Source organism: Ranitomeya imitator, chromosome 4 (assembly GCF_032444005.1).
Source record: "Ranitomeya imitator isolate aRanImi1 chromosome 4, aRanImi1.pri, whole genome shotgun sequence".
NCBI lineage: Eukaryota > Metazoa > Chordata > Amphibia > Anura > Dendrobatidae > Ranitomeya > Ranitomeya imitator.
Window position 1 is genome coordinate 645,017,256 of NC_091285.1, and position 15,785 is coordinate 645,033,040.

Below are 15,785 nucleotides of genomic sequence, written 5' to 3' on the forward strand. Positions count from 1 at the left end.
CTTCAAACAGAGGCTGGACAGACATCTGTCTGAGATGATTTAGTGAATCCTGCATTGAGCAGGGGGTTGGACACGATGACCCTGGAGGTCCCTTCCAACTCTACCATTCTATGATGTACATTTGTGAGAAGAAGTGTTTGCTCCCTTCTTGATTTCCTATTCTTTTGCATGTTTGTCACACTTAAATGTTTCAGATCACCAAACAAATTTTCATATTAGACAAAGATAAACACAAGTAAATACGAAATGCAGTTTTTAAATGAAGGTCATTATTATTAACCCCTTAGTGACAGAGCCAATTTTGTACTTAATGACGAAGCCAATTTTTACATTTATGTGGTTATAACATCAACGGATCCCACTGATTTTGAGATTTCTTTTTTCGTGACATATTGTACTTCATGTAAGTGGTAAAACTTAATCGATATGACTTGCGCTTATATATGAGAAAAAAAACGGAAATTTGGCAAAAACTTTGAAAATGTTGCCATTTTCAAACTTATAATTTTTGTGCCCTTAAATCTGAGCGTCATATCGCACAAAATAGTTAATAAATAACATTTCCCATATGTCTACATGAGCACAATTTTGCAAACCACTATTTTTTTTTTTTTGTTAGGACGTTATAAAGGTTAAAAGTTGACCAGCGATTTCTCCTTTTTTATTACTGTGATAGACCAATGTGAAAAATCTATTGTTGCCTGGTGCCGGCCAGCAGATCTTGACGGGCGCACTGCGCATGCACCCGCCATTTTCTTCCCAGAAGAAGATGATGAGGGCCGAGGGACAGAGCCGGAGGGACGCCATTTTTCTCTCCTCTGGTTTGCTAGATCATATCAGAGGAGAGAGAGATAAATGGGAAAACTGCCTTTTCTTTTGGCGGTTGCTGTTATTTGGTGAATAACGGCGATCGTAACACTGGGGACGGTAAAAACTTATCCGAATAATGTTCTCCGCGGTCTTGGCTACCAACTGAGAATTTCCTACGCTGGGGGGCGTTATACCCTTATTTCTCAGTGCCATTAAAAAGGGGCGCTGAGGAATAAGTACCCTTAACTGCCACCGTTAAAAGGTGTATCGGCGGTCATTAAGGGGTTGAGGGAAAAAGAAATCCAAACCTACAGGGACCTGTGTGAAAAACTGATTGCCTCCCTCCCTCCCTAAAACATAGATTAATTGTGTTCTATCACATCTTTGGGAAGCTGAGTTAAAATTCCTAAGCCACAACCAAACCGAATTATTGCCATACCTGTTCTTAATGAAGCAATCACTTAAACAGGATCTGCCTGACAAATAAAGTAGACCAAAAGATCCTCAATAGTTAAACATTGTGCCACTATCTGAAGAAATTCTGGAACAAATGAGAAACAAAGTAATTGAGATCTGTGTGAAAAAGGTTATGAAGCCATTTTTAAAGCTTTGGGACTCCAGCAAACAACAGTGAGCGACATTATCCACAAATGGCAAAAACATGGAACAGCAGTGAACCTTCCCAAGAGTGGCTGGCCAACCAAAATTACACCAAAAGCGCAGCGACATCTCATCCAAGAGGTCTAAGATGTCACAAAAGACCCCACAACAACATCCAAAGAACTACAGGCCTCACGTGCCTCAGTTAAGGTGACACCATAACAAAGGGAATGGGAAAAAATAGCCTGCAAGGCAGAGTTCCAAGATGAAAACCACTGATGAGCAATGAGAACATAAACGCTTGTCTCAAGTTTTGCCAGAAAACATCTTGAAGATCCCCAAGACTTTTTGGACAATACTCTGTGGACTGACGAGACAAAAGTTGAACTTTTTGGAAGATGTATGTCCCGTTACATCTGGCGTAGAACTAACACAGCATTTCAGAAAATGAACATCATACCAAAAGTAAAACATGGTGGTGGTAGTGTGATGGTCTGGGGCTATTTTGCTGCTTCAAGACCTGAAGACTTGCTGTGGTAAATGGAACCATAAATTCTGCTGTCCACCAAAAAATCCTGAAGGAGAATATCCTGCCATCTGTTCGTGACCTCAAGCTGAAGAGCACTTAGGTAATGCAGCATGACAATAATCCAAACCACACCAGCAAGTCCAACAACTTTGGAGTGGCCTAGTCAATGTCCTGACTTTAATCCAATTAATAAGCTGTGGCATGACCTAAAAAAGGGGGTTCGTGCTCAGAAACCCTCCAATGTGACGGAATTACAACAATTCTGCAAAGATGAGTGGGCCAAAATTCCTCTATAGCGTTGTAATTGCCATTTATTGCAAAAGGTTGATTGCAGTTATTGGTGCTAATGGTTGCCCAACCTGTTATTAGGTTTAGGGGCAATCACTTTTGCACGCAGGGCTCTGTAGGTTCCCCCCCCCAGGCATTTTTAACTAAAAGAGCCACCTTGTGCAGCACTAATGCTGCATTCTGTCAAGGTGGCTCTTTAAGTTGGGGTCCCTGCCAATGCTGAAGTATTCATTTTTTTAATTTGCCCCTCATACACAAACGCCTCCCAGCCATCACTCAGGCCCTCCACCCGCCGCCTCCACTTCCTTCATTAACATCCCTGGCGCCTGCGCTGTAAGTTCCCATCATGTGATGGGAGTCGAAGGGCAGGGCAAACTGCGCATGCCCCCAAAAAAACTTACAGCGCAGGCGCCGAGGACGTTAATGAAGGATGTGGAGGCGGTGCTCGGAGGGCCTGTGTGATGGCTGGGAGGCGTTTGTGTCGGGGGGGGGGGGGGGAAAAGACATGCCCCCCGGACAGACTACAGGTATGAGGGGCAAATTATAAAAGTGAATAGTTCAGCATTGGCAAGGACCCCAACTAAAAGAGCCACCTTGACAGAATGCAGCATTAGTGCTGCAGAAGGTGACTCTTTTACTTAAAAACGCCTGGGGGGATGACAGGTTCCCTTTAAAAACTGCATTTCATATTTACTTGTGCTATCTTTGTCTAATATGCAAATTTATTTGGTGATCTGAAACATTTAAGTGTGACAAACATGCAAAAGAATAGGAAATCAGGAAGGGGGTAACACTTTTTCACACAACTGTACGTGAATGCAGGGTACTTTTCCTATTGCTGTAGTGTACACTCAGGCGATGATCACATAATAATATCTTTCTTGGTTGTTAGTGATGAGTGAAGGTGTTAACCGAGCATGCTCAGGTGCTAACTGTGTGTCGAGGTCATGCTCGAAAAATATGTTCCCAGTCCCCGCGGCTGCATGACTCGCGGCTATTCAACAGCCGCAACACATGCAGGGGTTAACAAACAGGCAATCCCTGCATGTGTTGCGGCTGATCGACAGCCATGGGACATGCAGCCGCAGGGACTTGAACATATTTTTCAAGCACAACCATGACACTCGGTTAGTACCTAAGCATGCTTGGATAACACCTTATCCCAGCACGTTTGCTCATCACTATTGGTTGTGTCTTAGAACCCAAATATTGACTCATATATAAGATGTGTCTTGTGGAATTGCTCCTGTCACCTGACCATACATTTCAGTGGGCAATTCAAATAGATCTGATTTCACAACACCAGCTGAATACAATATTACATAGATCCTTTAGACCTGAAGAGGCTGCTGCTCGTACTTTAAAAATGCTCGTCAGAATAACTGTACCATGCATGATGAAAGTTTTGCTATCTAATATCAATATGAGCATGTTAGGAGTCCAGCTTGTAGCTCATTTTAATTTTTGGAATTTTTGGATTATACAGTCATACTGACGTGGTTTTTCAAAGTAAACACCATCCTTATGAGGTCTAACATCTATTTTTATAAAATATTCAGGTTGTACTGTGAAATCTGGTTATGGATCCTATTTAACTCTTCTATAACCCCTGGCAAAAATAATGGAATCACCGGCCTTGGAGGATGTTCATTCAGTTGTTTAATTTTGTAGGAAATAAGCAGATCACAGACATGGCAGAAAACTAAAGTCATTTCAAATGGCAACTTTCTGGCTTTAAGAAACACTAAAAGAAATCAAGAACAAAAAATTTGTTAGTCAGTAATTGTTACCTTTTTTAACCAAGCATAAGGGAAAAATTATGGAATCACTCAATTCTGAGGAAAAAATTATGGAATCATGAAAAACAAACAAACAAAAAACCACTCCAACACATCATTAGTATTTTGTTGCACCACCTCTGGCTTTTATAACAGCTTGCAGTCTCTGAGGCATGGACTTAATGAGTGTCAAACAGAACTCTTCATCAATATGGCTCCAACTTTCTCTGATTGCTGTTGCCAGATCGGCTTTGCAGGTTGGAGCCTTGTCATGGAGCAAACAACCCCCTATATAATGTTCATAAGCCTCATACAGGCTGGTCCTAAGCAAAGAACCACCTATATACATGGAGTTGGTGACTGGTGAGCCCTGGAGTTGGTGACTGGTGAGCCCTTGAGTTGATGACTGGTGAACCATGGAGTTGATGACTGGTGGGCCCTCGAGTTGGTGTCTAGTGAACCCTGGAGTTGGTGACTGGTGAGTCCTGGAGTTGGTGACTGCTGAGCCCTGGAATTGGTGACTGGAGGCCACTGGAGTTGGTGCCTGGTGAGCCCTGGAGTTGGTGGCTGGTGAGCCCTGAAGTTGGTGACTGGTGAGCCCTGGAGATGGTGGCTGGTGAGCCCTGAAGTTGGTGACTAATGAGCCCTGGAGTTGGTGACTGGTCAGCCCTGGAGTTGGTGACTACTGGGCCCTAGAGTTGGTGACCGGCGAGCCCTAGAGTTGGTGACTGGTGAGCCCTGGAGATGGTGACTGGCGAGCCCTGGAGTTGGTGACTGGCGAGCCCTGGTGTTGGTGACTGGCGAGTCCTGGAGCTGGTGACTAGTGGGCCCTAGAGTTGGTGACTGGTGAGCCCTGGAGTTGGTGACGGTGGGCCTTGGAGTTGGTGATGCTGATAGTGACTCCAAAAAAAATTAGTTGCCCACGACTAACCGTGTTACTTGATATATATCACAGCCACTTCACTCTGCGGTATATTACTTATATACTCATAAACGCTCAAGAATATGTTCCAGAGAAGGGAAAGTGCCATCTTGTCATATTTTCCTGAAGCAATCATTAGATGTATTTTATTCATACAGACCCCCCCCCCATGGATATACTTAGCACACGGCTAAATAGCGCACAGTACTGTAACAATTTACCAGTACAGCTGCCTGTCTCTTATCACTGAATTACCCGCACGCTTTCTCCGACTTCTGGTGCTATGGAGATATATTAAACCCTCTGTAACTCTCTCGCTGCTGAGGGCCATGTGCAGAAACTTACATAGAGCAGAACTGCAATTATTACATTGTGTCCAAAGGTGATCATATTGTGTCACAGTGCACAGAAACGGCAGACAAAACAGGAAAGCAAATGAATGACATTGAGCCTTTGTTGAGCCCCTCAGTGTGATGTATTAATAACGCAGGCACACACAAAGGAAAAGGGTCCTTGCGGCAAACTCCCAGCGAGGTCACGCAGTAAGTGCCGGACCTTACTCAACACAGAATAGGAGGGGACAACACTTGTCTCCTCATTCACGACCTTACTAGTCTTCAACTTGTAAGAAAGGATTGTGTCATTCCCTTTATTTGATGAAATTCTGTAGCTATGGAGAGAAAGACCCAATTAATTATGTGGTCAAATTTCCCACTGAGAAGGGAAAAGGGTTCAACGTTAACTGGGTAACTGGGTTCAACGTTAACTGGGTAAATGGGTTTATATTTTTGCAGTAGGTACATAGCTGCTGCAGGGGATGCATGCTCATAAAGAGGGTTGTCCGGTCTTAAAGCCCCTTCACATTAAGCGACGCTGCAGCGATACCGACAACGATCCGGATCGCTGCAGCGTCGCTGTTTGGTCGCTGGAGAGCTCTCACACAGACCGCTCTCCAGTGACCAATGATCCCGAAGTCCCTGAGTAACCAGGGTAAACATCGGGTTACTAAGCGCAGGGCCGCGCTTAGTAACCCGATGTTTACCCTGGTTACCATCCTAAAAGTAAAAAAAAAAAAAAAACAGTACATACTTACCTACAGCCGTCTGTCCTCCAGCGCTGTGCTCTGCACTCCTCCTGTACTGTCTGTGTGAGCACAGCGGCCAGAAAGCAGAGCGGTGCCGCTCTGCTTTCCGGCTGACCGACGCTCACAGCCAGAGCAGGAGGAGTGCAGAGCACAGCGCTGGAGGACAGACGGCTGTAGGTAAGTATGTAGTGTTTGTTTTTTTTTACTTTTAGGATGGTAACCAGGGTAAACATCGGGTTACTAAGCGCGGCCCTGCGCTTAGTTACCCGATGTTTACCCTGGTTACCAGTGAAGACATCGCTGGATCGGTGTCACACACGCCGATTCAGCGATGTCTGTGGGGAGTCCAGCGACGAAATAAAGTTCTGGACTTTATTCAGCGACCAACGATCTCCCAGCAGGGGCCTGATCGTTGGTCGCTGTCACACATAACGATTTCATTAACGATATCGTTGCTACGTCACAAAAAGCAACGATATCGTTAACAATATCGTTATGTGTGACGGTACCTTTAAACTACAAGTCTGAAGTCACTATGACTGTAGACTTGTGAATCCTCACATTGCACACACTCCAGCCATATTCTCTGCCGCATATTCCCAGCCACATTCCCACTAGACTGTTTTCAGCCTCACCCAACACTCTTGCATTGCGTGAGTTCGCGCCCATCTAGTCAGAATTTGGCCAGGAGAATGCATATCGCATACTTGAAGTCGGAGAATCAAGGTTTTCCTTTTTGGATGCTGCCCTTCCCGTGGTTGTTCCTTCCCGGTGAAAGATCTGGCTATTTATTGCTTGCGTTGAGAAACATGTGATGGTGTCTCCGCGGCTTTTCTACATGCATTTGCATATTTCCCATAAGGGATGGGGGCAGTGTTCTGGATCACTGCGTTGAGAAACACGTGATGGTGTCTCTGCGGTGTTGAATGTTTTGATCTCCCCGAGGTCATTCATCCTTATGTTTATAGTCCTTGTACCAGGTACTGCTCCTAATAGCCAGTTTCCTACTCCACACTGATGAGGGGCAAATAACCCGAAACAGCTGTCTGTGGATGGATACCAAGTTTTGGCGTAGGTGGTTTTCCTTTTTGGATGCTCCCCTTCCCGTGGTTATTCCTTCCCGGTGAAAGACCTGGCTATTTATTGCTTGCGTTGAGAAACACGTGGCTTTTCTACATGCATTTGCAGTCATATAGTGACTGCAGACTTGTAGTCCAACGGCAGACAACCCCTTTAAGGAGGTCTTTCCTGCTCTGGTGACATCACTATATTCCCCATAATATATCAATTCTGGAGTATCCTTATAATTGATATAATTCCTTTGTTAATCCTTCTAGAAATGTAAAAATAAATTGTCAACAGGGTGTTACCAGTTATGGGTGTCTCCCTAAGCACTCTACCATTGTCCAATCAGTGTGTACAGTATCAAACAGTGCAGGGACACACCCCCTAGACAGAGGGGAATGGTAACACCCAGTTGTCAATTTAGCCATATGTTTACAATAGAAATAACAGAGGGACACTGTAGTGCAGAGGGGAGATGCTCCAGAAATACAAGTATCATTAGGAGAGATGACAGCTTCACTGTAATATATTATGTATTGTGCTCACCACATCATAAGATCTGTTCTACAAGGGCTGACATATTTTACTAATGATATTATGACTGTGGAGAGGATAGTGTGACCATGTACATTAGTGAGCCCCTTATATTCTTTCTCTCTCTCTTCAGATAATGTAATGGATTTAGGTCTGTCAAATGACAAGACATCCCAGGATCTTTCTTACTCAAGTACATTCCAGCCAGGCAACAAGACCGTCACATATCTGGGAAAGTTTTCTTTTGATTCCCCTTCGAACTGGTGCCAAGAAAACATCATCAGCTTAATGAGCGCTGGTATCCTTGGTGTGCCGACTTCTCAAGCCCCCACTGGTGGTGGAGGCGGAAGCAATGGGAGCGGCGGTGGAGGTATTATGGGTCAGGCACAAAGTGATGTGGAGTCTATGTTCCACAGTCTTCCACCTTACTCTAGTTGTGGGGACCTGTACCACGATCAGGTGGGTTTTCAAGGAGGTGGTATGACCCCATACTCTTCGCAGGAATACCAATCAACTAAACAAAGTCTAGACTCTAGTGTATTCCCAATGATACCAGACTACAACTTGTTTCACCACAACACTGAGATACCCACAGTGGACCAAAAACCTTTCCAAAACATGGAAGCAATGCGGGTCAACCCACCACCCATCACTCCACTGGAAACCATCAAAGCTTTCAAGGAAAAACAGGTCTTGCCAAACTTTGGGGGTATGAACCATCAACCTCCGCTTACCCTCAAACCCATCAGGCCACGAAAATACCCCAACCGCCCAAGCAAGACCCCATTACATGAGAGACCTCATGCTTGTCCTGCTGAAGGGTGTGACCGGCGCTTTTCACGCTCTGACGAGCTGACCCGCCATCTTCGAATCCATACAGGCCACAAGCCCTTCCAGTGTCGTATTTGCATGAGAAGCTTCAGCCGTTCTGATCACCTGACAACACATATCCGCACACATACTGGGGAGAAGCCTTTCGCTTGTGACTTCTGTGGGCGCAAGTTTGCACGTAGCGATGAGAGGAAGAGACATGCCAAGATTCACCTCAAACAGAAGGACAAGAAAGGAGCGGATAAGGCAGTCTGCTCTCCCTCGGTGGCACCAGCAGTTACAACATGCGCTTGATCTCTCACCCAAATTACTTTTCCTGAAGGAGAATGCTTGATTCAGTGTCCTCATCGCTGTCATCAAATGCTCTTCAGACTATGGGAAAGGGTACACATCCAGAGATCAGGGCTGAACTTTGCATTCTTACTCCTTCCATTTTCGGAGCATTAACCTATCACACTCCTGAAGACCTCTTTACCCCACCTGGATAAATATGTAGAGAATGACTTTCCTTTGGAAATCTACTCTAACTGTAGATCCCTTCTGCTCTCTCTTGTGCATACCTGCTCCCCTATACCTGAACTGTAATCCTCTCTGACTTGTATAGCCTCACTGATGAGAATCTGGCGGCACAAGGGTCTCAGGGTACACAGGATTTAGAAACTAAATCCATAGTTTGAGGCAGGGTCGCTTAATTGCTGCTATGGCAAAAAAAAAAAACCTCTGCTGCTATGTCCAAATGTTAAATCCTCACGTGCCTGTTGTCCATGTCACGTGGCTTCATTCCTTCTTTATCTGTCATTCTTTCCATTCTCATCCTGCTATCATCATCCTTCTAGTATCACATCTGACAGATTTCACATCTCTTCTTTAAAGATCTATTCTCCTTCTCTTTCCTTTCCATCCCCATCTCCTCTCCCTTTTTCACTCTCTCGTATAATTCCCCCCCCCCCACCCTCATTTTTTCTTTTCAACGTCTGTCACACAATTTCATTACAGGGGAAAAAAAGAAGGAAAAAAAGCATCTACAGCTTGAGTCAGTGTGTGCAAAAGCAAGCGTGCATGATAATATAGGATTTTCATCATTACCGTCCCCATGTGTCGTTGTCCTCAGCTGCAGAGGGATGGAGGAACAGGAGAACAGTGATTATTGTTTGACCAAAGAGCCAACCTAGTTTGGTGACTTTCTGCAGTTCTGTCCATTGGTCTAAGTGTTACTTACCCAGCAGTTGTAAAAAAAAACCCAACTTTTATTAAGTCGCTGGTCCAGGCAGATCAATCATATATTAGAATAGAAGTCGTTTCACCACACGAGGGTCCTGTGTGGTCGGGAAAGGGCCGAATCCAAATCTTCTATGTAAGGGCTTCACAAGCTGCTGTTATGGCATGCAGCTTGTAAATAATAAGAAGGGGTGTACTATAGTCGTAGACGGACCCTGAAACCTAGAGGGGCCAAAAGGTCCCCTTGACCAATATAAGAAGACCAAGACCAGTGAAAGTTGAGTGGCCTGTAGGTTTGGGGCCTACGAGCTTCAAGTTACGTCTTCAATGGTAAGATTGATCAAACTGTACTACATCCACTTAAAAATAGAAAATCCCTTTTAGTTTTCCAAATTGAGAGGACCTGGAACAGGCAGGGTATAAAGAACCCATGATAAGGTTTACGTAATTATAAGTGAATCCCATTACAAAAGTCAAGAAGTTCCTTATCTTATACTTGCTGACACCACTGCACCCCCTTCTCTAGGGGAACTAGGTTTTGTTCACCCCCTTATCCCTTTGTGGGAGAGAAGACGGGTCTTGAAATGCTTTGAGGAAAAGGGTAGTCCTATGTAAATTTTTAGCATAGGCCAGTAAGTAAATTTTGCAATACAGGTGGAAGGAGGATATTACAAATTTTGCATTGAGGCGCAGGAGCATCATGTGGAGGCGAGATACGGCTAATCTAAGCTGTGGCCCCCACTTTTCACAGGGCTTATTGGATGTGTGTTTTTGACAAATGGTAGTGGTTAATGACTATGGATTCTGGGAAGGAATATGCCCTCCGCTGTTACATTTCCATAGGATTATAGGGACTTCTCTCAGTTTTCTCTAGCCTCTACCTTGATCACTTTCTCTCTGTGTCAGCTACTCATCTCTAATTCAATCTCCTAATTTCTCCTCTCTCCCTGTATTCTCCTTGTCACTCGTGCTTCCTCCACTCACTGTCATTCTCCCTCCTTCCCCGATAATCCTGCCTGTGCTTCAGCCCTTTCCTTTTATATAATGACATGTGTTTGTCACTTTGAGAAGAGTCGGTGGGGGGCCAGGGTTTGGGGATGAGCCATCCCACCTCTCTTGCATGTCTCTGCATGACAGTCAGGTCTAAAAAAAAAACAAAAATGAGATTTTATTTTTTGCTTTCTGATGTTCTTTTTGCTGCTATGGTAAAGATATCATATAAAAAAATCCAAACAACAAAACAAACAACAACAAAAAAACTTTGCCCCTTTACTGCCAGTCCAAAGACAGAAATAACGGCCATTGTGGAAAAGCCTATAGTGTATATTGATGAGTGTAACCCAAGAAGTGTATCAACAGGGAACATTTAGTAGCTTTAAAAAGGGACAACAGGGCAACAATGGCTATTGTACGTTACAAAGTAAACTATAAAGAAGGGTACTAAAAAAGTCTTTAACGGAAACCTGTCACATTAGACATGGTTTCCTTTCTGAGAAGTCCAATGTGTGGTCCTTATCAGTCATTGGCGTCTATTACAGTAGGGACACTTACAAAGGGAAGGTTGTCAATCACTGATTAGGACCGCCCACTGGACTCCTAAGCCCCCCCAAAATGGCCAGGGATCCTCAGATTAAGCAACATTTCCAAAGATGTTATACTGTATTACTTTGCAGCACAGTAATGCTTTTGAGCCGCTGAAGACCCCCTATGTTTTCAGAGTTCTGTTCTCACTAATTTTTACCTTGTAACGCCACATTCACACTTTTCAGTATTTGGTCAGTATTTTACATCCGCATTTGAAGCCAAAACCAGAGGAAAAGCCCATATAAAGCGCCATGAATAAATGGTGCTATAATAATAAATAATAATAGAAACACGTCACCACTTCTGTATTTATCTGGATATTGTTAACTTCCTTCCGTCTGGTTATCTACTATATCAAATTCTCAAGGCACTTAACACGGAGCAAGGAGAACTAAGAAAAAACCTTTTTGCTGCAAATTACACTATTCTTGGTGTAAAATATGTAATCCTGAAGGTTCTAGGAGAGTCGGTTCTGTGACCAGCGCTTAATAGATCCTTAGCGTATTAAAATGACTTTTTTTTTAAAATGTGACATCTTGTAAGGATGTAAGAAATTAATTTGGCGGTAGAGTACGATAACCGCCAGCAGGTACAATAGTCCTATTTTTACTAATGAGCTGAATATCGTGAGTATTTGTACTATTAGATCTCTCTAAACAATTCCGAAAATAAGAACACTCTATGGAGTTGTTTTCCATACAACAGCACTTTAATTATTAAGTAGATTGCTCTCCATATGTATGAATGCTGCACTTTTTTTTCCTAAAAGCAGTTCTATAGTGAAACGTTAAACCTTACCTATGTTCAGACATCACTAGGTACTTCATTTCTTTTCCATGTCATCTAGTTATACTTTTTCCTATTTCAGCAGGGTTTAGAAAAAAAAAACAGCTATTTTTTGGCAGCTATGAAGGCCCTGTTCACATCATACTTACCTATAGGTTTCCATACATCTGGCAGGGCCACAGTCCTCCCGCCAGTGTATATGGGTATTGCATTTTATCTGGTATGCTATATCTCAGACGCAGGGGCGGACACAAAATTGGTGCAATCTGGGGCTCAAGAGGTAAGGAGACCCACTTTCATCTCCAAAACCGGTGGAATTCTTCATTATGATGAGCTATTTCGGCGCTCTTTTGTATGTGTCCGCCCCTGCTCAGAAGCCTACACTAATCCATACACATGTACACAGTACATGTTTTTATGGGATCAGATATTGAGATTCCAACTGTCCTATTCTTCTCTCCTCCATCATTATCTATTGGGGTACAGTTGAGTGGTCCCCATACACATTAAATGGTTGGCTGGTCCAGCTGGCGGGTTTGGACGATACATTCAAGGGGGGCCTTTAGTTACACATTCTGGCTTCAAAGATATGCATAGCTTTTGCTTTCTGCTCTTTTTGTGACTTCTCAGGTTTACACTGGATTAAATGGCAGTATGGAAGTAAAAAAAAGAAGCTACAAATGTGGATAATACATTTTTCCATGTTCTAAAGAGGAGTTTTTGCTCTCATTTTATTGCTGCTGACTCCTGTGTATTCCGTTCTGTCTTCTTTTTTTAAAATCTGAAATACGGATCCAGAGATATGGGCCTTTTTACTTAGTGCTCATTGTTAGCAAGGGGGCGTTGCTTATAGGGTAATAATGCAGAAGAGCCTAAAGACACGCCCCAGAGGATCCTGTAAACCACGCCCCCTGGGAAACCGCTTAAAAAATAGCGCAAAATAGAAGGTCCATATCTCAGGAGCTGTATGGCGGATAAAAAAAACAACAAAAAACTAATTACTCAGGGGAGCATCGGAAATAAAGTAGGAGGAAATACTGGGCACTCTTGACCTGGTGACAAGTAATACAGTGTTCTAAGGGATATGTATGCATGGAGTTTTAGAGCTATGGCTGAACTTCTATCTGCTTTAAGCCATGCTTGCACGCAGATATCCATGCCACGCTACATATCGGCAAACAATTCTAGATGCACAACGTTAAATATACATGTGATATTGAAGTGCACTGTATAGTCGGGAAAATATTTTGTAAAACCCATGCTCTAGCAGTGAAGAGCTTAAAGGTAATGTACAAAGTCCCTTTTCTATATATGCATGTAATAATCTACAAAAGAGGTATGGGATATGGAGGGGGGCAGCGTTTCCACTCGCATTCCTGGCCTTTATAGATATCATGATATTGAGCTGGTGCTGTTACATGGCTGTTGCACTTTACAGTGGTGTCTGGTATACAGATAAAAAATATGCTGCATTGTATCACGACTATCTCTATATACTGATGATGACTACGCTGCATTGTATAACAACTATCTCTATATACTGATGATGACTACGCTGCATTGTATAAATGACACCGAGTACCTCTACGCTCCCCACATGACTACATGGTACAGATCATACTTGCCACTGCTTTTATGTGTGCATTAAATGTTCATAATCATGGGAGGGGAAACTGCTGCTTTTGTGGGGATATTTTCCAAAATGGCGGCTGTTTTATTACACGCTTATTATTATTATTATTTTTTTTGTACAAAATTGTAAAAAAAAACAAAAAAGTGAAAGCAAATGTTCTATATATTTTGTGGCTGTTTATATTCCCAGAGAGATTTCTAAGTACCTTATAATAAGGTGGATTAATATATATATAGATCTATTTCCAGAAACCAGTGGCTTACCTTGACCCTTGGGCAGAGGGACCTTCTGTCTGGGAGAGAGATGCTATGCTGCCAATATAGTCTGCCAGATCCCACGTTTTTTTTTTCTCCCTCTGTAACGTGGACGTGTCAGGCTGATAAATAAAAGCATTTCAATTGAAGACTGGTAAAAATTTTCATCTCTATGTATTGTGTCCTGCTGTTTTTATTCAGTGTGATACATGGTGGCTGAATGATGAGTGATATTTGTATAGAGATAGAAATTTTAAATCTCCTAGGTTAAAATGTTTAAAAAAATATATACCCTATTCATTAAAATTGCATGAATTACACAAGTGAATAATAACTTGAAACATCTTCAAGTCTCCTCCTCTGGGAACATAGGTTTCCTCTAATAGGTTCCTACTATTGTAGTTTGTTTTCTTTACTTTCACTTTCTCCTTTGACCAGCAGATGGCCGTGTTCACTTCCAATTACTCAAATAGCCATCAACTTCAACTGTATTCTTTTCTCTTGGCCCCCTCCTTACAGCTGCAGGACTCCAAAATTGTATCCAATTTCTATGCAGGGGATTTGCAGCTTTAAGTATATATTAGAAAATCAGTCAGCATTAATTTATTTGTATTTAGACTGAAAAATGGTGTTCAATTATGTGCATTCATTTGAAAGTGTGACTGCACTTTCAGGTAAGAATAAGCATTTATGTGACTGCATATGAGGAATAACACAATTTCTGGCCATTACATGACTTGTATTCTGCATTTTTTCACATTTTTCTCTCTGCACTAAAGACCGACTCAGCAACTATACTTACCGCAGTCCCTAAGCTCAACACAACACTAGAAGCAGCCGTGGAATGCTCCTAACTCGGCCTAGGCATCTCGTCACAGCCTAAGAGCTAACTACCCCTAAAGATAGAAGCAGGAAAACTATCTTGCCTCAGAGAAAATCCCCAAAGGATAGATTAGCCCCCCACAAATAATGACTGTGAGAGAAGGAAATGACATACGTAGTATGAAACAAGATTTAGCACAAGAGGCCACTTCTAGCTAAATAGAAAAGTACAGGACAGAACGCTGTGCGGTCATTAAAAAAAAACTAGAAAAAGTCCACCGCAGAGAAATGCAAAAATCTCCACACCTGACTAAAGGTGTGGAGGGCAAACTCTGCTGCCCAGAGCTTCCAGCTGAACTGAATAGATCCATACTGAAAAGCTGGACAAATGAACAAAAACAAGAAAGTGCTGAACAACAAAGTCACCAACAAGAGAACCGCAAAAGGACAAGCAAGAACTTAGCTTTGATGAACTGGTCAGAGTGTCAGGAAAGTCCTAAGAGCAATGACTCCAGGCAGGAACAATTGACAACTGGCATTGAATGAGGGATAAGGCCAGACTAATATAGCCAAGCCAGAAAGACGATCAGTGAAAACAGCTGCTGAAGCTAAATCCAAGAAGCAGCCATACCACCGAAAACCACAGGAGGGAGCCAAAGAGCAGAACTCACAAAAATGCTACTTACAACCACCGGAGGGAGCCCAAGAGCGGAATTCACAACATCACTGCAGACAGATTTGTAGACAGATATAAGCAGTTTTTGAGAGTGAATGACCAGTGCAAGAAAAAAATGATACATTGTACATTCACACTGAAGACATCAAAACTATGAATTAACACACGTGGAATTATATACTTAACAAAAAAGTGTGAAACAACTGAAAGTATGTCTTATATTCTAAGTTCTTCAAAGTAGCCACCTTTTGCTTTGATGACTGTTTTGCACACTCTTGGCATTCTCTTGATGAGCTTCAAGAGGTAGTCACCGGGAATGATTTTCACTTCACAGGTGTGCCCTGTCAGGTTTAATAGTAGGATTTCTTGCC

The 15,785-nt window shown here is 42.9% G+C and overlaps 1 protein-coding gene across 1 annotated transcript in view; it reads left to right on the forward strand.

Annotated features, from left to right (window-relative positions):
• Window positions 1–14,089, forward strand: part of EGR3 (early growth response 3) — a 28,400-nt gene extending 14,311 nt beyond the window's left edge. The window contains exon 2 of the mRNA XM_069766957.1: window positions 7,744–14,089. Within this exon, the coding sequence (XP_069623058.1) occupies window positions 7,744–8,735 (992 nt within the window). The 3' untranslated portion in view covers window positions 8,736–14,089. The remainder of the gene's footprint in view (window positions 1–7,743) is intronic.
• The last annotated feature ends 1,696 nt before the right edge of the window (window positions 14,090–15,785 follow it).